This window comes from Pimephales promelas, chromosome 9 (assembly GCF_988280905.1).
Source record: "Pimephales promelas chromosome 9, fPimPro1.hap1.1, whole genome shotgun sequence".
Lineage (NCBI taxonomy): Eukaryota > Metazoa > Chordata > Actinopteri > Cypriniformes > Leuciscidae > Pimephales > Pimephales promelas.
The window spans coordinates 17,099,855-17,122,681 of record NC_142777.1 but is presented as its reverse complement, the minus strand read 5'-3'; the positions used below and the strand labels follow the sequence as shown (position 1 = coordinate 17,122,681).

Genomic DNA, 22,827 nt, shown 5'->3' with positions numbered 1-22,827 from the left:
GCTAGGCCAACTTGACGGGAACAAACACAAAGAAACATAATATAAACAACAACATAATCCAGCACATGTTTTTAATTTTTAATTTTTTTTTTTTCAATCTAGAATATCAGCACAGCTGAAATGTTTGTTTGAAACTTTGAGCTGTGCTCCCTGTTCAGGCATGATTTTGCATTGCCTTCAGTCTAAGCCTTATTTGTATGATTTTTTTGGTGTTTGACTACAATTGCAAAAAATATTAAAAGTTATTAAAAACTAGGAGCTGTCTCTACATGGCATATTTTTTTTAAATAAGCAAATCAAATAAGCATACAATATATTGTAAGTTACCTTGTTCACTTTTTACCTATATGCTTTTCCATTTAGCTGGATATCAACAACCACTGTGTGGCGCTGTAGTTCCGTATAACATACTGTTATGTTCTGCACAACTCTTGAATTGTATTTTTAAAGTTTTTTTTCCCTCATTTGGGGATACTCCACCCAAAACATGAAAATTCTGTCATTGTGTACCTACTCACCCTCAAGTTGTTGCAAACCTGTATGAGTTTTTTTTTCTTCTTCAACCAATACAAACGAATACGCCTAGGATAGGCTATAGGATAATTTAGTTTTTGTATGTAATGTAGTCTATTAAAATAATAACTTCCAGTCAATTAAGAAACATTGAATATACTAAAACAGATCTGTGATGCTTTACATTAAAACAACAAAAAAAGATTTCATAACATTTGTATTACAGTATAACATTATGCGTTATAAGCCACTTGTTTGAAATGTGCGACTTTTTAAAGTAATGGCCCTGATTTCTATGCAGGCTATGCTCAACCTGACATGTAGACCTAATATAAAACCTACACAGTTTGAAATAAATATAAAATAATTCCATGGAATATTCTGGAAAACTGTGTTGAGAAGAATGCTAAGGAGATGCCGAGAGAGAGAGAGAGAGAGAGAGAGAGAGAGAGAGAGAGAGAGAGAGAGAGAGAGAGAGAGAGAGAGAGAGAGAGGGGCGGGGTCAGCGTGTTTTTGGCTTCGTTGTGGGTGTAACTCACACTGTCTCCATTCCACCGAATCCAACTATTCACATTAAAACTGGCCATGCCAGCTGAACACTGTAGCTAGTCTCCTTTATATCACCATTCATATCGCCTCCTTTGGACCAGGGACTAGTAAAATTAATCAAGTTGCTTTCGTTTATCGTCTGGTTTGACCTGGTAAGTGTGGATGGTTTCGATGGAGTGACTTTAGCGGATGCTAGCCGTCGCGTTAGCCAGCTCAGGGATCGCCTTATAGCGACTCATCCTTTTTTGTATCAACTTATTGATTTTCACTCTCTTTGGTTGTAGTATGATGATGTTAGTATTTCATACTTGACATATTGAATTATTTTATATCTTAATGTAATGTGCATATGATGCCCGTATAGTGGATTTAACGCTGTTTTGTGCCTTAACTGATGTGTGGGGCTGCAGGAATGATGTTGACAGTGCTAAGCTATGAGGCTAACACGATAGCGTAGAAAGACGTTTATTAAAATTCTTACTAATGAGAATTATATATTCTATTTATTCTTTTATATTTGGTGTCATTTAAGGCATTAATCACAACCAAAGCTGCATCCGTTTTATAGTGGGATCCTTTCATTTTTAATTGTAAATGTAGGCTATCTCTCTCTCTCTCTCTCTCTTTTTTTTTTTTTTTTTTTTTTTTTGCTTAAAGATGCTGCTATCAGTGGGGTGAGATTGTTGACAGCTGAAAGGTTCAAACTGTAACTTCCAGAATCACATTCTGTCTTTAAAAATAAATATCCTTCTAAAACATATAATTTAGTGCTCTTGGTCGTCGACGTCCTAAAATAGCTTCAGTTTCGTTTAATTGGGATGTGAAACCTGAATCCTTTATAGAGCTGTTTCTGGAACAACAGCTGAGGGGGATTGTAGTGTTTAATAATAGATTAATTTTTTAATGTTTTGCTTGCCTTGTTTCATTCGAATTTTATAAACAAGTCATTTTTTTAATGCTAAAATGTAGCATTTGGATTTTATTTCGAGTTTAGAAAGGATGAAGCCTTATTTGTTGTATATCCCATATATTTAGTTACGTATCTACAAATGGTTCTTGTGAGTGTGAACACTTTTTACATTTTTAAAAATCCTTTTCCAGTAGTCAGGAAAAACTGGAAAAGGCATAAGAATGTTATGGAGATTAAAAAAAAATCAAGCTATCCTATGCTTGCCTTGTGACCTTGTAAGTCAAATAAATGTTCCAGGCATACGTGAGTAATACAGAGCAAAGTCATTAACTGTTGTCCCTCCTGTTGATATAGATTGTTGTTTTATCCTCTGGTTTTGTAGTGCAGCAGGGCCAAGCAAAACCAAACGCATCAGATCTCCCAACAAGCCATGGACAGGATGTCTGAAAGACTAGACAAACCCTTGCGTTCACACCAGCATGAATCCAGGCTGGTCGTGTCTTCCCAAAACAGAGTAGTGGCCACTAGGATGACTTGTAGCCATTGGCATTCATTGCTGTTTTTTTTAGCCATAGTGGATATAGCGGTAAGTGACCTGGTTTTTAAAACCTGCTGAATGTGTCTTGTTCAGATTACCGCTAAACCCAGCTGTCCTTGAGGAGATTTCAGCGCTGGTGCTGCTTGGCTCATCTCGAAGTGACAGATTCTCTTTAGATTCATCCAACTGCCTGTCATGAAAACAGTTGGAGCACCATATGTGTTGTGTGAGCTAGGTTACAGTTAACTGCTTTCATTTGTAATGTCGACGTCGTGCATTGGTCCTCTGCTGTTAAACGTGCTGTAATATGTTTACTGTGTTCATCACAGCAAAACTATCATTCTGGAAATCAGATCTTGAACATTGCACTAAGTGATTATTGCTATAGTGAGCGCAGTCATTTGATGAGCTGCTTTGAATTTTTTTTCAGATAGCAAAAGTGAAAGTTTGCTTTCTGTTGGCTTGTTAAGGATATGTTTTTTTTGTCTGTGTGTGTGGAAATCAGAGCTGAAGAATAGTTACACAACTGAAAAAATATCTAAGCGGAAACATAGTTTCGTCTGAATCCAATGCTGTCAGTTCCATAGAAACGACGCTATTATTTCAGTCGCCCTGAAGAAGTATTTGCATTTTGTAAATTAGCCTGATACTTGCGTCCTATTTTTGTCAAACGGGCCTAGTTATGGTTACATAATATTCATCTGGTATTTGTGACTGTGGTGCATTATGAAACTGTGGTGCGTCCACCTCATTTGTCTGTTTAGTCAATGTTACTTGCAAATTTAGAGAACAACGTTTTTTTTTTCAAATGGAAATCCCAGCGACAACCATTTGCGTTAAACAAATCTACACAAAAACATTTCTTGTGTTTGTCAACCTAAAACAAAAACCAAAAAAATCCCATACACCTTAATTGAAGAAGGGACCAGAGTCATATATTTGATCAGAATATCTTAGAGACCAATAGAGGTGGGCTCTCCTGGCCAGTATGCAACATAGTGAAACTAGTTTCAACACCCTGCATCCACCCATAACACCCAAGCTTTGTGACAGCAAGGGTAAGCACCACTCACAGTTTCAGGAGATGTAAAGTTCTAGTTTTGATTTTAATAATGGATCTCCAATAATGGCCATATGTTCCTGTTTGGAAAATGCCTAGTAATATATGTGCAAATTCCAGACAGCGTTTTGCTACATTGAAGGGCACTTCAGACAGTGACTCATTTGTAGGGGGATTCCAAATGAAAGTGAACAACTGAATCCCTTGATAAAGGGCCCTTCCGCAACTCTGTTAGCGAGGGGTGCATGCCATGGTTACATCAAGGAAGTCATTAAATTTTTTATAGCTCCCTTCTAGAGCCCGACCGATAAAGGATTTTGAAGGTCGATACCGATATACAAATATTTTTTTGGTTTTAAATTTTATAAAGTGATTATTTTAATGCTAAAATGTAGCATTTAGATTTTATTTCGACTTTAGAAAGGATGAAACCTTTTTTTTTGTATATCCCATATATTTATTTACTTATCTAAAGCTCTTAAAATCCGATATTTTATTTCAGAAATGCTCAACAAAACATTAACAGATTTTCCTAACATTAGTTATTTGTAGTTATTTATGAGTTTTAACTAAAATAATATGATGAAGCATTTTAAAAAGAAACTTGTTTCTTTTATTGTCACAACAGAACAGTGGAACATCAAAATATATTAAAGTTCTGATAAATAAAATAATAATTAGTCATTACATTGCCTTATAAGCTACCTTATAATTACAATGTCAGCTTGCTTATTCCTTTACCTGCACTTTTTAAAATCTTTCCATCAAGCTACATCAAACCATTTTCAATCATCAGTTGCTGCCTGCCTTCTAAAACCTACTATTTAGTGATTCTAAATCCATTACGACAGTCTGCAACGCACACTTGGCATTGTTGGATTTCACACACGTGTAAAAGAAAAGCTAACTTTTATGCACAGGATGTGTGGCGCGTTATACACGTGCCCTCTGGTGGATAAACTATACAACTCCAACACTCATAACATGGTTGAAGCGTTTTTCATCCGTTTTTATTTTATTTTTTATTTTTTTAAAAAATTTTGCAACGCCCAACCTCCAACGATCCAATCAATTCCAGAAGGATGAAATCAAGCCCTGCCCTACATTTTTTTTCTAATTTCAGACGCCGTTTCACTCGGATATACGTCACGCCAAGGAAAAAATGAAAATCTCAACTTCCGTTTCACGCCGACTTTAATATCGGCTGATAATATCGGCCTGCCGATAAATCGGTCTGGCTCTACTCCCTTCGCCAAGTGTGTTCCAAACGTCTACAGTATGACATGCGGGCACCCGTGTGAATCCGGTCCTACACTGTAAAAAATGATTGTTGGATTTACTTAAAAAAAAACTTAATTGAAAAAAAATTAAAAATGGATTAATAAACTTAAAATATTAAGTTATCTGAACCACTTGACAAAAGCAAAAATGTTGTGACAAGTCACAACAAATCATGAAAATTATTTTTTACAGTGCTCGACCAGCCCTGTGCGGGATTTGAACTGGGTTCTCCGGCGTGGCAGGCGTGCATGCTAACAATAACTCTAGACAAAAGCTGCTAGCTTGAGGCCAGGGGAGTGAGGTTTACACGCACAACTCTTTCTGGCCTAAGCTTGTTGTTCCTGCTTACTCCCAAGTCCCCACATCAAGGGATCTGCCCTTTTGAGTGTGTAGGGCATAGGGATGCTAACTTCAGATAAGAATTCACCCTATGTTTTGAGATCATGTGTGAACAGGATCTTTTTAGAAAGACTGGTAAATCAGTCATGGCAATTTTCTGGAATGAAATGTTTAACAGCAGAAATGCATTCTGTGTGAAGAAGAACCCCTTTATGCCTGTCACTCGGAAGTCAACAAATGTGGGTGGGTGACCTTTAAACACTGCATAGCTTTCTTCATTTTTGATTCTTGACATCACAGAGTTGAGCATTATTTCGGAAAGCCGCTCATATAGCCATTGATTGTGTGAACGGCAGACATGTATGCTATAAATACTGCTGAATAACCTGCATCTCCATGTCGCTGTCTTTTAGGTCAGTAGCAAAGACAGACGTAGGCTTGATAAAGTTGTTTTCTTAAGCAGTTAATCTGCACTCTGACCTCTGCTGCGCTTATTCACGGTCCCTTCAGAACGTTGTCAGTTGATCAGCCAAGTCTGCAGTTTCTCCCGTTTCCATCCTAATTATTAGGGCTGCGTTCAGTGTTGCCAGGGACCACCACACTGCTAGACTGCCATTTTACTTCACGCTTGAACATCCAGTGGTTTAGGATAACCTTCTGGAAATTTCCATTCCCTGCATCCCAGCTAGATAGGACTCTTAATCAATAATGTCAATGTCAAAGCTCAAGTTGTTTTTTTTAAGTGTCAGGACTCATCAGTTGTGTGGCCAGCTGGTTACTTATGAATAATTTATATTTGTCCTCCTTTATTTATTTATTTATTTGTGGATCAGATCTTGTCTGTGATGGTCAGGCTTGATAGGATTTGTTCTTGAAAACGACATGGCGTTTTTGAAGTCACATGACGACTCTCCATCCAGCTTCTGCACAAGGTGGGAAACTTTCTTTTTTCTTATATGCAATCCGTGGTACTGTACTCTGTGACATATCGCCTCAGGGGTTTTCATTTGTGCGTTTGTCTTGTTATGCTTCTTGTTATTAAGTTACTTTCTCCTGCATGACGCATTTTCGAACTGAAATCGGATTCTGATAGATAATTACACAAGACACAGTCTGGCAAAATAATCTAGATCTCTTCCATGCCACTGAGGACCTGTCCAACACCATATTGTATTGTTCATTTGTGAAGACAGCAGGAGAATAGTATTAAATCTTTAAGTGAGCTTATGTTTTAGCTTTTGGTTCTGCATAAATGAAGTGCTGCCGTTGTCATGACACTCAACACATTTTGTTTTCTGTCTGGAAGCAATACATAATGCAACGCCGTCTAAAGGGGTCTATAGATGGCTAAACGGATTCAGTATTCAAATAAAAGAAAGAAAGAAAGAAAGAGAACCATCTGCAATTCAATATGCAAATATTTCAGTAGATTATCACTACTGGTTCAAAACAAGTTTAGTTGTAGTGTAAGTTTAAGGTGTAGTTTAAGGCTGAATTGCATCCAATTATGGAGAAGAAGAATAGAATTAGAAAAACTGTAAAATTGGTTGTTAAGGATTTTTTTTACTACTAGTACTAGTGCCATAATGTGTTATATCAGAATTTGAATCTTTGTTTTTTCACTTCACTGATTGCCTGTTACTGCCAGTCACCTGATTCCCAGGTACACCTACAATAAAGTGCTCTAGAGGGAAAACACTTAGATCTAGTGTTAACCTTGAGATTCTTGCCTATGAACACTTGCCTAAAGATATCCACTGTTATTAATTAATCATTGGCATTTGAGATTTGGCCTTTGTGCTGTAGGTGGTCCGATAATCTCCTTGTTAGGTCGTCTTCAGGACGCTGTTGTTCCAGGGAATGTTCTGGAATCCGCTCTTTGTGTAACTGTGGCATGCTTTTCTGTGACTGGATCTACAAACTCTCCCTGTGACACCAAATCAGTAATCAGTAACCATAGTGAGGCAACTAAGCTTTGCAAACATCATGTCACCAAGGAGATGCGGAGAGATTTGCCTGCAGAAAATTCCAGCATCGTCCCTTTATGTGTTCTCCAGAGCTCTGAGGAATGAGCCAAGGTCATACTGTGCTCTCTGCTAACAATCTAATGCTGAGCCGCGTTTAGCTTTTCCAACAATGGTGAACATTGTGAGCGAAAGGTCATCATGTGTGATAATATGGGGTTAGAAGCACATCTACTCTCAATTGTCTGCAAAATAAGACATTGCTGTTAGCGTTCAATTCGCACATTATTTCAATTCGTTTTCGGGACATTTTGTTCCTGTTCCACATGCCTGGTGTTGAGCAGCTAGTCGTGCCTAAAGTGATAAAGGGGTCTGTTATTCGGCAAAGTGAAAATGCTCTTTAACATTTCCAAAAGTCATTTGAGTAAGTGATAGTACAGGTAATGGATTACATCTAACGAACTGTAACACTGTGTATATACATTTCAGAGAAAATGTTCTTCCTGGGAAACGTGTATCTAGAGGGGGTTGAGGGACTGTACTATTCAAACGTTTTTGGGTCAGGAAGATGTATATATTTTTTAAAAGAAATTAATACTTTTATTCAGACAAAAGTGACAGTAAAAGCATTTATGATAATTAGCCTAACCTGCAAAATATTTCTGTCAAATGCTGAGAACAAATGCTGTTCTTTTGAACTTTCTATTAATCAAAGAATCCTGAAAAAAGTGGATCATGGTTTCCAAAAACATTAAGTAGCGCAAGAAAAAGAATTTTTATTACTTTGTTCATTCTCTTAGCAGCAGGAAAGATACTTTTGAAAGTAATGTGTTACAAATTGCGTTACTCCGTAAAAAAGTAACTAATTGCATTACTTTTTATGGAAATTAATCCTTAGATTACTTTTGCATTACAATTTCCTCGCCTGCTCTGGGCTTGCTTGTTTGTTTTTAATAACAAAGAAAAGTTCTTTTTTTTTTTGGCATTTCACACCAAAAGTGAGACGAATAAGTCTCAGGCTGAAAGAAATGCAAATTCACACCTGTATAGTAGAGGGTGCCGCTCAAACAAACCTTACTGCTGTGCTGCCGTTCTGTATTGCAGAAGAATTGAAGAAAGTTCAACACTTACTTAAAGGAGTAGTTCACTTTTAGAAAAACTTTTGCTGATAATTTACACACCCCCATGTCATCCAAGATGTCCATGTCTTTCTTTCTTCAGTCGAAAGGAAATTAAGGTTTTTTGATGAAAACATTCCAGGATTTTCTCCATATAATGGGCTTCATTGGGAACCAAACGGTTCAAGGTCCAAATGACAGTTTCATTTGCAGCTTCAAGGGGCTTTAAACGACACCAGACGATGAATAAGGGTGTCATCTAGCGAAGCGATTGGTCATTTAAAAAATAAGTTAAAAAGTTTAGTTTTATAATCACAATTGCTCGCCTTGCTCTGTTCTGCGATGCGCGTTCGTGACTCTCTTGTTCAAACCTTTTCATCAAAATGAACGAATCTTTTTTCGAGTCATTTTTGAAATGACTGATCGTTTTGCTAAATAAGACCCTTATTCATCGTCTGGTGTCGTTTAAAGACCCTTGAAGCTGCACTAAAACTGTCATTTGGACCTTGAACCGTTTGGTTCCCAATGATGTCCATTATATGGAGAAAATCCTGGAATGTTTTCATCAAAAACCTTAATTTCTTTTCGACTGAAGAAAAAAAGACGTGGACATCTTGAATGACATGGGGGTGAGTAAATTATCAGCAAAAGTTTTTTTAAAAGTGAACTACTCCTTTAAGCAAAAAAAAGTAACCCAAATGTAATGTTTATCTAAAGTTATTTTTGCTTATTAGTATGGCTAAATTGGATCCTCAAATGTCAGCAGCAAAGAAATTGCTTAAAGTACATTTAATGTGTTATATAACATTAAATTACTGTGAGTTTGCATTTCACAGTTTTTTTTAATTAGTTTTGAGGAATACTGAATCTGTTTTTGTGCACGTGAGATGAGTAAATGCCTGCTCACATTTAATTTAGAACTACAAATAGTATCATGATCACACAGCGCACACCTCTGCAGTTACTCCCTATTGCTCTCAACATGGGGTAAATTAGAAAATAAAACTTGCATTACTTATTTGAAAAAGTAACAGTAATGCATTACTTTAAAACGTAATCTGATTATGTAACTCATCATGTTACTTGTAATGCGTTAACCACTTGGAAGTGCTTGGTACATTAACATTCCTTTTTAAATAAAAATAAAAATGAAAGTGAAGCATCAAAGCTCTCAGTAGCATGATTGGAAACCTTGTTTGGATTAAATTTCGACTTAGTATTAAATGCTGTTCATGCGATGCCATATGCAGAGGGGTGAGCAGATGACTCACCGTTTCTCTTCTTAATTGAGATTTAAACTTGTTTTTCAGACCGCAGATGTCCATTAACTGAATAAGTGGTCTTTAAATTTGGCCCAGCTAATATTAATCAGAAAGATCATTATCCGTTTTAATGCATTTGCTGATGCTGCTGTTTTCTTGTGTTTTATTTCCTCCAGCTTAACCACTAACGTCCTGAACAGGATTTGCGGTCCGTCAATGAGGAACTACAGGCTCATCTTCTGCCACAACCTGAAGCAGCCATAGATGAATATTTCTTTTACTACTAGTGAGTGGAGCAGGAGATAAAGTTAACTTCTGGGCGTTTTTACTACAAGGTGAGCCTGCTGTGACAAAACATCACAATTGTCTTCTGAAATTCTACTTTATGTAGTTGTAAGTGAAACTAAAATGATGTGAGACCAGCTGCTGTTGTCACGAAGACATCAGCTGTCTTGACAGATCAAGTTTAGATTTCTAAACATACTGAATGAACAGGGTGGTGACGCCATCTCTCTCTGTAGACGGACTGAAGCAGCCAGGCTGTGGAGGCGATGAGGAAGAGCCTCTCTACTTCCCTCAGCGACTCCCTCAGCACGGCCAGAGTGTTTGGGATCCCTTTGGAGGAGGTGCAGCACAGCGGGCAGCCAGGACATGAGGTCCCCCTACTGGTCAGGAGCATCGTAGAGTACATTGAAGAGCACGGTGAGTGAGGGAGGGACCCTGATGATTTATGATACTTTCTCTCTATCCTTTATTTGTTTTTAGCTTTCATCAATAGCAGCATTGTAGCCACTGACCCTACAATGCTGCTATTGATGAAAGACGGACCAGAAAGTACATATTTGCCAATGAAATCATTCTGACCCATTTAGACACTAAATGTGAAATTTAGTCCTGTGATGCAAAGCGTGTCACATGATCCTTCAGAAATTATTATAATATGGCTTATTATTGTAATGGTAAAAGGATGAGCTGCTTATTTTTTTGTGGAAACTATGATGCATTTTTTCAGGATTTTAAAATATATTCAAATAGAAAAGTTATTTTAAATTATAATATTTCACAAAATTACTTTTTTTGCTGTTTTTTTGCTTTTGATCAAATTAATGTAGCCTTGGTCAGCTTAAAGGGATACTCCACTTTTTTTTTTTGGATATATTCTCATTTTACCACTCCCCCAGAGTTAAACTGCTGATTTTTACTCTTTTCGAATGCATTCAGCTGATTTTTTTTGATAATTAGAAGAATATCAGTAACCAGACAGTTTCTGGTCTCATTGACTTTCATGTAGGAAAAAAATATACTATGGAAGTCAATGAGACCAGAAACGGTTACTGATATTCTTCTAAATAGCAGAAAATCGGCTGAATGGATTCGAAAACGGTAAAACTCAACTGTTTAACTCTGGGGGAGTGGTAAAATGAGTATCCCTTTAAGAGACTTATTTCAAAGACACTTACGACATACATCAAACTAACAATGGTACTGTAATTTATATGATATGGTCTCATATTAATTGTGTATAATTCTTAAAAAAATAACTTTAACCCTTTCACCCATAAATTTAAAAGATTCTAGCTGTGAGTTTTTTTAAGGTGACTTATTTTAGAACGTATTGCCTTACTATTATTATTATTATGGTGAACCTTTATAACCTTTTGCATTCATCCACTCCCAAAATACATGAAAGTGGCCAGTGAGGTGGGAGTATAAAACTTAAAACATATCAATTTAGTCTTTATGACGCACTGAACACTCTAATCACAGTTGTGTGATCGTATGCATCAAAGGTTTAAAGTAGTCATAAATGTGACAAGGTTGTGTAACTTGAGTATATAGGCTCAAAAAAGCATCTTAATAAGATTAAATTGACATAGTAAACCTATCTGGGTGGCTTCTACATAAATGTTGTAACGAACAACTCAAAGAAGCAGAGCTTGCAGACTCCTCTGATAAAGTAAAAAATGTTGTTTGGTCTGTATGATAGGAGTGGCCTCTCTGAACTCCCTGATAATAGATGGACTTCCTTTATTTTGCAATATTACAGAGTCAAAAGCGAAAAGAAGAACATTGACAGTTCGACACTATATCATTATAGTCTCTCCCCTACTAATTAACGTCCTCAAGTAGATGCATAAATGCCAAGTCCTTCCTGTTTTACACTTTTTCAACTACTGATATTAGCAAAGTGCTCACACATCAAGCAGACTTAAATGTGTTTTGCCCTTGTTTAAACTCTAGCACAGGTAGGATGTTGAATGAATATATGTCGGCAGTGTTGTCAAGTCGTTGAAAGGGGTTTAGCCACCGCTGTTGTTTCCAAACACCAGCTTTTCCTCTGTGAGTTCTTCATACTGGCGTTTCCCCTCCACTTTTTCATTTGGAAGGATGTTTTTGTTCTGAGGCTAATTTAGACACAACAGGGAGCGACGTGGTGGCTTCCCCTTATGCGGTTTAGACTTTTATGTACACACGCAGAGCACCAGGGATGGGAACTGAGACAGACCAGCTAATGCGTATTTGCCAACAGAGCTGTTAGGAAGCTTATGATCTGATCTGTGGAAAATCTGCAGTTTGTTTTAAAAGAGTCTGCCGTAAAAAAAATCCATTATTGGTTTTATTCAAAACATTTGGACTGAAGAATGTAAACTAGTTCAGCAGGACTCTTTCATTTGCACATAAATCGCAGACAGAGAGAACGTAGCTGTTTTGTTGACAGACTTGACTAAAGGGATTATTAGTTTAACCTGCAAGCTGCCCTGTGCGGTGATTCAGCGATTACAGTCTATACATTGTTCTGTGAGCATGTTTCTCGCGTTTTGTAGGAGGCCTGCACCTGAGTCTGTTTCTAGTGAACGGGAACGCAGAACGCGTGGAATGGCTCAGGCAGCGCTACGACAGCGGCGTTGAAGTGAATCTGGAGAAAGAGGCCGACCTGGCGTCTGCCGTCAGCCTGTTACGCCTCTTCCTGCAGGAGCTCCCCGAGCCCATCATCCCTGCAGGCCTACAGGCGCAAATCATGCAGCTCTATCAGGGTGGGTGACGCTTTCACACTGCCCTCTTCTGCTTTTTAGCTTCTGGAATGTACTGAACATGTTACAAACATCGAAGCACGCCCGTTCTTTCACTCCTTTGCATCGGCCAGCTCACTAGTCTCTTACCTTCACATCATCATTATTGCACGTCCCTCTGAACTATTTCCTCAATATGACTGATGATTTGTTTGCTCTCTTTTAGACTACAGCAGTGAGGAAGAGCTGGGCAGAAACATCAAGTACTTCCTTCAACAGTTGCCGCAGGTCAATTACAGCTTGCTCCGCTTTCTGTGCCGCTTTCTGTCCGGTGTGGCGTCTCTTCAGGAGGAGAGCTGGAGCATAGGGGCTCTCGCCGCAGTCTTCGGCCCAGACGTTTTCCAGTAAGACTCTTATGCATTTTCTGGCAATACACATTTTGTCTTGTGAACGCCCACACAGAATCTTTTTTTTTTTTTTTCCACAGTTTCGATTGTGTGGGAAAATTTTAAATATGGTGAAATGATAAACAAAGCGAAGGCAAATTTAGATGTTGTATAGAAGTTGACTGTCCGATCAGTTCTGCAGAGATCCGTGAACAAAACTTATTTCTGAAATGAGTCCTTTCTGCAGCATTAGTGTCACCTAACGGAATAACAATGAAAATATTGATTGATTTGAAACTGCTTCCTGAACACTCAATCAGACAGGACTCCTGTCCTGTATTTACGTCAATGGTTAATTGGCCAATGTTTTAGAGTCAGGCTGGTTGGATGCTCAAACAAATGGAGCAATGTTTTGATATCATCACAGAGTCGGTGTTTACACTGAGTAAATCAGTCTACAGACTTATTAAGCTGATTTACAAGTATTTTAACTTCAAATGGCACACGGACAATTCACCTTTAACGGTTCCTGCCTTCTACGCTCTGCAGTTTAGAGACAGATGTGGAGGATCTGAAAGAGCAGGAGTCGGTCAGCCGTATTCTGGCAGAACTGCTGGAGAACCAGGAGGAATTCTTTGACTCGGAGGAGGACGATGACCTCTCCAACACCAATGACTACAGCTCCATTAATGACCAGGTAAGATTTCTTGCTGTTGTGTTGACGATGCAATCATTGAAATTAGTGTTGCTTGCGAGAATACTGTAAAAATATGTTATTCATTCAAAGTTCTGAAAGGTTAAAGGGATAGTTCACCCAACAATTTTGTCATTAATTACTAACCCTCATGTTGTTCCATCCAAACCAATTAAACTTTTGTTCATCTTCGGAAAACAAATGAAGGTCTTTTTGATAAAATCTAAGAGCTTTCTGTCCCTCCAATGAACAATTTGACGCTTCAGAATGAAAGAGATCATAAAACTAATTCATATGAATTGAGCGGCCACTGGATGTGAATTTTTGCACTCAGATGTTTATTTTGGAAAATAAATGAAATGCATATAATTTGTAGTAAGTCCGCTTTTAAATTTAATTATAGTAATTCAGCTTAAGCGATGTCCAATTAGACAAAGATGCCAATGAAATTGCAATTGAATTAAATGGCCAATAAATTTGTGACGGTAAATCTCAATGTAATTACAAGATATATGTTAATGCAATAAGTTTTTCCTGGAGTCATATCACTGAGATGTATTGTAAAGGCTTCATTAATAGTGGTTTGTGCTCACCTAAACCCAAAGAGTGTAAACAAATAGCAGATGCATATAATTACTTGGATATTGGATAAAGTGTGGTGTGTGTAAAACTGGGTGTTTACACTTTGGCAATGTTACACTATAACAAAGTTTTTTGAGTGTGAAGACAGAATGTTCCCGTAGCTGTTGACATTTCCACCTATTGTGCTTTGTTAAATGATGATAAAAGAGTCTCTTAGGAAAGTATTAATGATTGGATCAGTTTCAACCTGTAACAGTGTTAAAATATCAGTTATCAGCCTCATATTTCCTGATCAGTATGCTACACTTACAAATACGGCTTTGGGGGCAATTTATATATTTGTGTTCTAGATCAATGGGATTAGTCTAAGTCGGTTTTAGCTTTATTCCTCTTGAAATACGTGCACAAACCTTGCAAATGCGATATTGTGATTTGAGTTTTGAAAGACGATTATATACTTACGCTTTGTGTTTGTTTAAAGCATGTTAAATGTGTGCCACCCACCCCAGTTCCAGGGGGAAGCAGCACTTTACATAGGCCAGATCTGAGTCAAAGAAAAAGGAGAAGCAGTGTTGGAAGATTATGTCTGTAGTGTTATGTAATACACTGAAAACCATCCAAAGGCGTGTCTCCTCCATTCAGTGTGTCTGTGTGTGTTTTAGCAGGTTCCCTCGCACCAAAGGAACCACTGTGATTTGTTTTCTTTGAAAGTGCAGATTGTTTTAAATCTCATTTGTGTGACACTCTACATCCTTTTAAGGATCTCTAGATTTCTGACCTCGCTTTACATATCTGCATTCTTCATATACACAGGAAATAGTCAATAATGGGCTGTAAATACTTTCCACAAGATGTCTTGTGTCTCAAATTCTTGCTGAAAAGAAGTGGAAACAGCCATTTTGTAGAATTCAATAATAGCTGCAGTTACATAACTGAGTGGTGTAAGCTTGGTACTGGCACCTTTGCTGATTTCCAGGAATGTCTCGTTTTCATAACGAGCAGAATTATACAGACTTCCCGGGGTAATTTAAAGACAAACTGGTGAGCTAACCCATCATTAAACCGATTTATTACAGATGTTTTATTGTTATAACTCATAACTGATTCTAATAGTGCTGCAGGCATGGCTATTTTTTTTGGGGCAAGTTACCGTTTGTGGCACTTGGGACTAAAGTCTAAGTTAAGTTACTTTACCCTAAAATTTTAGGGATTTTTTTTTTTTTTTTTCTTAAAGATTGAAAGAGTTGTCGGCAATCAGTTTGTTTATAACTTGCGTTTTTTTTGTGGTTTTTTTTTACTTCTGTCAATTCTATTTAGGCTTCAAAATGCATAAAAGATTAATTAACCGTGTAGGTATCATAAACGTTTGTTAGTCACAGAGCTTTTTTTCTGCAATAATCCATAAGCCAATGGAAAAATCCTATTGGCTATTTGTGGAAAATTCCTTTATCTGTCAAACATTTTTTATTAGATTGTCCTGGACTTAACGCAAGCTGAAGGCTCTTTTATGAAGTTACTTTTTTGAAGGACATTTAATGAGATTATGCCTGAAAAGGTTCTGGATTTTTTTTTATCATATGTTAATTTAAAAAAAATATATAGTATAATATGACTTCTTGTTTATATTTGTTTTGCTTTTGATGTATTTATATGATGTTTGTATTTTTGTAAATGATTTTTTGCCATGAAAATAATAGCTCTGACTGCTGACATGGCATGAAATAAAATAATCTGAATCTGGCTATTTGTGGAGGGAACCAGGGAGATTTTAACTGGCTTACAAAAGTATACCATCACTGCAGTACAGTTTTGAGTTTGATGTAAATGTATTCTATGCATAAAAACATAGTATTCACAAATGTTGTAAAATAGTACATATGAAATGAGGTACAGCTCACACAGGAGTCATTTTCAAACCAAGCAGCTTGGTTCAGAATTTGCGTGACCAGCTTGAAGAATTGAAAAGTTTGTTCAGGGAACTCATTCGCTCAAACATTAAAAGTCCAGAATGCTTGAATTTCTATTGAAAAGATAGTATCTTTTCTATTAAAGATTCACCATTTGCACCAATATTCTGGACCAGCCTTTCACAACAATGATGACTTAAAATGCTCTCTAGGTAGGATCACCCAGAGCTCTAGTCAGCTTGTAGCTGAGCCACAGGCTCCCTTGAAGCGTAGATCAGGTTGGTACAGAGGATTTTATTTGCCACAGTACCTGCAGACATGCTTGAGGTACTAGACGTTTCAGTCTTCCCACTGCTGAGAAGGTCCTCCCAAGACATCTTGGGAAGCATAGGAAACAGAAGGGGCAGAAACAAGTTTGAGCAACAGGGTGAAGGTCCTGGGTGACCTATTTGGATTCGGGCCAGTGCTCAAGGAGATTGCGTAGGCTGAAATGAATATGAGCATAAATCACAGATTTATTTCTAAGGGTTTCTCTCGCTTGAGAGCCTCTCACACTCTAATCACATGTCTCACCCGGGGTTCACTGAGATGAGACGGAGCTGACTTGTTGACTGTTTGGCCCTTGTCAAGGTTGGCATGCAGTAAAGCGTTTGTGTTGCATAAGTTTGTTATGTGCCTAAGATTAAGTAATTTTGATAATTGCACATTACTAAGAGATGGAGCATGTCCTGCCCATCTAAGGAGAATGACTTATTATCTATGACTGGTGATTGACCATGACCTAATCTCTATCGCATTCGCAACACTGGTTGTTTTGTGTTTTATCATTTAAACTGTAGTGACTGCCCTTTTGTTCTTCAAATTCCTGTTTCTGCTCAGATGTGTTCGGACCTGTTGTGGACCAACACAAAAATAAATCAGGTCATCTTTCCACACACGTGTGACAGTTGCCTAGCCTGTTTTTCTCATCCTTGGAGGATGTATTCTCCATTCGTGTGGGTTGTTTTTCCGTTTTGGTTTGTGCGTGCGCTTGACAGCTTTTTTTTACTAATTAATGAAGAGAGCCTTTAATTAAAGTCTCTCAGTCAGCTCTCTGCTCTTGTATTTTGGATGCAGATGTTGTTGTATAATCAGTAGACCACACATTAACAAGGCCTCTGAGGCCAAACAAAGGCTGAGTTTCTGCATGCTTCAGCTTCTTGGGGGTATTAAAACATCACGGATGAACCATCGAGGATGTTTTCCCCCGTCCTGGCTTCAGCATCCATGTGAGTACATGGTTGTTTTTTTTGACAGCATAAGACGCTAATGAAGACTGTGTTCGGCAGGGAACGTTTGAGTCACTCAATTAATCCAAAGACTGATCCAAACAACACGGGAGTCATTTTCATCTGTCAAGTTTTGCATTGCTGATTTTTTTTTAAACAACATTAATTCTTAATTTAATAATTATTACCATTAATAATGCTTACAGTCCACAAATTCACAAAGAGGCACCTCAATGAGCTATGCAATTTATTTAATTTTTTGCATTGTTATTTCAATTGAATTTCAATTGAACATTTATTTGTAAAGCGTTTTTCATAATACATATTGTTTAAAAGCAGCTTCACAGAAAATGCATGTGTCTACATAACAATTTAGAGTGATCTTGCCATCAGATTTGAAATCAGATCGAATCAAATGTGTGCTCCCTAAAAAGCCACATCTCTTAGATATACAGTATAAGACACTAGTGCGGAGAAATATAGTGTGAAAGGCTTAAAATGGCAAAGTCTGGAGCTTATCCAAAAGACAATCGAGAGGGAACAGTGGCTGTAGGCAAATAGAGATGTGTGAAAATAGTAATTCTCGGCAGCCATTCTGCTCACTGCATGTGACTCATATCTGCATGGCCACTGAACAGCAGCCCCGCTCAGCCAATCGGATGTAGAGGGAAATGGTTGCTATGGAAACATGGCAGCGATACTGCAGCAGATGCAGTGTGCGTTTAATCATGTGCTAGTGCCAAAGTTGGTCTGATATTAAATACTGTTAGGTAGATTTACACATGGATGTGTAGCCCTGAACAACTATGGCAATGGTTTGATTTCCTCTAGCTGACTGTTTGGTACATTTTTAAACGAAACCTGTTTTTCATAAGTTCTGTATACTCTTGTGTTATGTAACTCTCTCATGTCTTCAGGAAAACCACACTAGTAACAAGCATGATAAGGAGATGTGACTTCAAAGAAAGTCAGGTGCTGTAATGCACAGTAATGATCAATCAATTGTCTCATATTAGATTCAACTAGTAACATTTATTAAGTAAAAAAAAAATAATAATAACTAGATACTTTATAAAATTAGTTACATGGTAGCATTACATAACATCCTGTAGTTATGTGTGATATGCATGTAAATTAGCTAATCCCTGCAGATAATCAGCATAGGTGCGGGGCATTGCATAATGCCCGAATCTCACAGGGCTGTAAGACGTTGACACATAATACTTATGATGAATTAGAAGTAAATGCTGCTGAAGTAGTGGGAACAGGGATATGGTATTTGAATATCCCCTTTTCTCACCCCCACAGATCACTGAGCTCCTGGAAGAAGAGAAGTTGGAAGCTTGCGAGGAACTCCCACGAGACGGAGACGATGGTCCCTCCTCCCTGTCCCCTAATCATGCCCACGTCGCCCCCTCCTCCAGGTAAAAGCAACCCCAGTTTTAGAAATGTCTTCATCTTGGATCTGTCCTGTCTGTGCTGTGGTCCCTCTCAGGCATCTCCCTGTGATATTTAATACGAGCATGTATATTAATGTAAATGTGTGTGTGTGTATATATATATATATATATATATATATATATATATATATATATATATATATATATATTGGATGCTGTGATCAGGATTTTTGGGGCCGATTACTCATCACTGGAAGCAGTATTGGCTGATATAGATCACCGAAATATATAATACTATTAAAAACAATGTATTTTAAGTTAAAAAAAAAATTAGGAGATGAAAAAGTATCATGAATTGACAACTCTATTTATTGGCACACAACATATTCCATTTAGAGGTAATTAGGAACAGCTTAGAGCTCAACAAATATAGCATTCGTATATATAACAAATACAGAAGTCAACAGAAAATAAATATAAAACAAGACTGTATTGTCTTCACTGTGTAAATTAAATATAGCCTAATCCTACTGCAGTAAATCTACTCGAGCAATGAGGGATTTTTCTGACTTTTCTTGTTTGATTAACGTTAATGACACAGACGGCCGCAGGCATTTTAGGCTGCTGTCACTTTAAAACCAAATACACGGATACAATATACTGACACACTTGTGACTTGTGTGTATTATGTGACTGACGGCGTTTACGCGAATACTCAGCAAGTTCAAAGTTCACTTTGCTTGTCCGTAGTCCACTCTGTCTCAGAGTGTACGTTCAGGGAACAGTTTCTCTTTCGCAACTTAATGCAGTTTTTAAATAACTATTTATTATCTAGCACGTCCTACAGTTTAGCAACAGTAGACCCTTAGGGAAGAAAGAAAGTGCAACAAAGATATTAAAATCGCACCGCTCTAGTTTCTCACTGTCATTGCTGTAGGGTTGCAGTTCGTTGCAATGTCTCCACTCTTTGCAAAAAACGTTAATTTATTGTCCTTTTCAGACACCTGGTAGACCTGCCAGACCAGTGAATGTAAGGAAGCAATTTTAGTGCATAGAGCTGTGAGTTTTGTGTCAACTGATCGACTCTTCTGATTGGCCTTTTTTAGAGGCCACCAATCAAATTATATAAAGATATTATTGGCCGACCAGCAGCCAATCATTCGGAGCACCCTTAGTTTTGTTAATGTACACTACCATTCAAAAGATTGAGGTCAGTAAGATTTTTTTTAAAGAAATGTAATACTTTTATTCAGCAAGGTTGCAATAAATTGATCAAAAGTGACAGTAGAAACAATTATCTTAAAAAATAGTTCTTTTTAACTTTTTATTCATCAAATAATCCTGAAACATTGTGCAATGTATCACACACAAAAAATAGGCAGCACATTTTTTTTTTACATTTGATAATAATCAGAAATGTTTCTTGAACTGCAAATCAGCATATCAGAATGTTTTATGAAGGATCATGGGACACTGAAGACTGGGGTAATGATGTTAAAAATTAAGCTTTGCATTGCAGGAGTAAATTACATTTCTAAAAATTTTCAAACAAATCAGTTATTTTAAATTGTACTAATATTGAGCTAAATTTTTGATCAAATAAATGTATCCTTCCTTTGTGAACATAAAAGACTCAAAACAATAATTTGGATCAACCTTAAACATTTTACGGTGTTGTACAATAATTGCTAAAATTTCAGCGTTAAACTTTTGAGAATTGACTTACTAAAAGTAACAATGTAAAAAAAAAATGTTGTTAATATGACAGTGTTTAGTTTCAGGAATGTCACTTGGAAATTAGTAAATTTGATTATAAATTAGGACTGGGGGATATGACCAAAATCTTATATCACATATAAGTAATTTTATTTCACGATTACGATATACATCATGATATAGTTATTTTCAGGTATGAGCGGGCAGGGCAGTTTGTAGTTTTAAAGTGTCTGGTTTCCTGTGTCATTCGCTCCCTGTTATTTTTAGCTGTACAATATCGGATAGTTAATGGTTATATTCAAATAGATATTTCCCACTTGAGTAGCTTCAGTGTATTTTGCTACTTTTTGTTTGCAGGTTATGTTGATCAGTTAATTACTTTCCCTAAAGAGTAGATTGACTGTAGCTTAACTGCTTTAAATTATGAAAAGCTTGTATTTTTTTCAACACTTTATCTGTGTGCGAGGAGCTCATGGCATTACTGGTCTGTTGTCGTCTCTGTGTCAAAGCCTCTGTGATCTCCATCAGCCCGCTGTGTTGAGACCCATAACTGACCTATCCGCTGTCTGAGCTGTGATTTCTCTTGGCCTTTGTTCCTCTGCACCTCGATCGGGAAACTTTCATAGGGTGACCTCAAATTCCAGTGTGCTAAATGTCAACTTTCAGAGGGTGACCTCAAATTCCAGTGTCCTAAATGTCAGTTATACTTGCCTTGATGTCAGGTTATAAAGCTAGTACTTCAGAGCAATCCACAAGTTTCCGAGAGGCGCTCCTGTAAAAAATAAAGTGGGTGAAACTTCCGGCGAGGCGGCGGAAGTAGCATTCCAATGGTATTTTGTGTGTTAGTTAGCGAAGAGGCTAGCTGTTTTTCGGAGAATTATTTTACTATTTAAAGACGCAAATCTTTATGAGAGATGTCGTTACGGAGCTCAGGGACATCATGTGCTGTTCGCGGTTGTATGTATAACCGAACTAAACTAATTCAGTGGCTTAAACATGATTGTTTTGAACATAAGCTGAAAACGAAATCAGAGTGATCCTGCCAACGACTGTAGTTTCCATCACCTCCCAAAAGACGACGAATCTTCCTGTGTACATTTGTTTAAATTCTTAATATTCTATAAACTCTATCAGCATGTGATTGGCTGTTCGCTACTGATGTTACACCTAAACTCAGGATCAAAGCCTGTGTTGACAGAATACCAAATGTGCCAGTTAATCTATTCTAGCAGCACATTCATTTATAATTTTGAATAAACTCCAAAGAACAATGACTAAGTGTGTATTTTTATTTTAATTGTTTGTCAGCTCGCTGTCACCATGCCTTGATGAGTATTGATTATTAATAATGTTATTATAATACTCCCAATCAACTACTGCGGAGGGTAAAGGTACTGTTATTTCACCCTTTTGAATTTCGTTGAGGTTGTGTTCCCACATCGTTAGCTAGTTTGGATCGCTATAACTTGAATGACTGTCAACTGTTGAATGAACGAGTGTCAAGCATGTCAAATCGCGCTTTGTTTACTTCCAACCGGAAGTCGCGCCCACTTTTGACGGAAGGCATCATGGGGTGTAGGAAACTTGTGGATATCAAGTAGGGATGAGTCACGATTTTCAAATATTCAATTAGTTGATTTTATTATAGAATATCAAATAGTTTGTGCGATTTATTGTTTCTTTTTTACTTTTACTGGCCTAAGTTGTTCATTTAAGCCATTAGTCTAATCGCATATTTATATTAATTACTTAAATATATATGGGAGACAATAAACCATAATGAGCGTTTTCGTAATATTTAGCCTATTCTGCATCTCAAGCGCACGCATAAAGCTTGCCACAAAGAACCGGCAAAAGTAATGATTATGCATGAGATTATGCTTTTTAATTGTTTATTAATTAACTAGTGTTTTCTGTGTCACTGTCGGCTGCAAATATAAAGTTGACGATGCTGACTTGCCATCTTCGCGTTAGTGAACGTGCCTTTAGAGAGAAATGCACACTTCATGCGAATCAGCCTACATAAGCAGAGAGTTTCCGAGTTCCAGTTCACGAGCAATCCAAGTGACAGCGCTGGCGCCTCCGTGTCCTGATTATATTGTCTGCTTTTTTTAAATCCAGGCAATTGTTTGATTAAACAATGATTAAAATGATCAATTTATACAAAACTGAACTTGTGTTCTAAAAAATCATGTCTGACCCACTCCAAATGTCTCCCGATATATTGGGCTATGATCCTATCTTACTCATCTCATGCGGTTCCCTTTTCATATAATCAACATAGGTGAAATAATAATAAAAAAACATTATATTATTTAAACATAAATAT

General features: G+C 37.3%; 1 protein-coding gene across 4 annotated transcripts in view; it reads left to right on the top strand.

The window, feature by feature from the left end:
• Positions 1 to 1,047: 1,047 nt before the first annotated feature.
• The window catches only part of fam13b (family with sequence similarity 13 member B), a 53,657-nt gene continuing 31,877 nt past the window's right edge, over positions 1,048 to 22,827 (top strand). For all 4 annotated transcript variants that reach the window (XM_039648616.2, XM_039648614.2, XM_039648615.2 and 1 more), the window contains exons 1-7: positions 1,048 to 1,214; positions 9,711 to 9,869; positions 10,056 to 10,236; positions 12,360 to 12,569; positions 12,772 to 12,949; positions 13,481 to 13,628; positions 18,691 to 18,806. In XM_039648616.2, the coding sequence (XP_039504550.2) occupies positions 10,086 to 10,236; positions 12,360 to 12,569; positions 12,772 to 12,949; positions 13,481 to 13,628; positions 18,691 to 18,806 (803 nt within the window). In that variant the 5' untranslated portion in view covers positions 1,048 to 1,214; positions 9,711 to 9,869; positions 10,056 to 10,085. The remainder of the gene's footprint in view (positions 1,215 to 9,710; positions 9,870 to 10,055; positions 10,237 to 12,359; positions 12,570 to 12,771; positions 12,950 to 13,480; positions 13,629 to 18,690; positions 18,807 to 22,827) is intronic.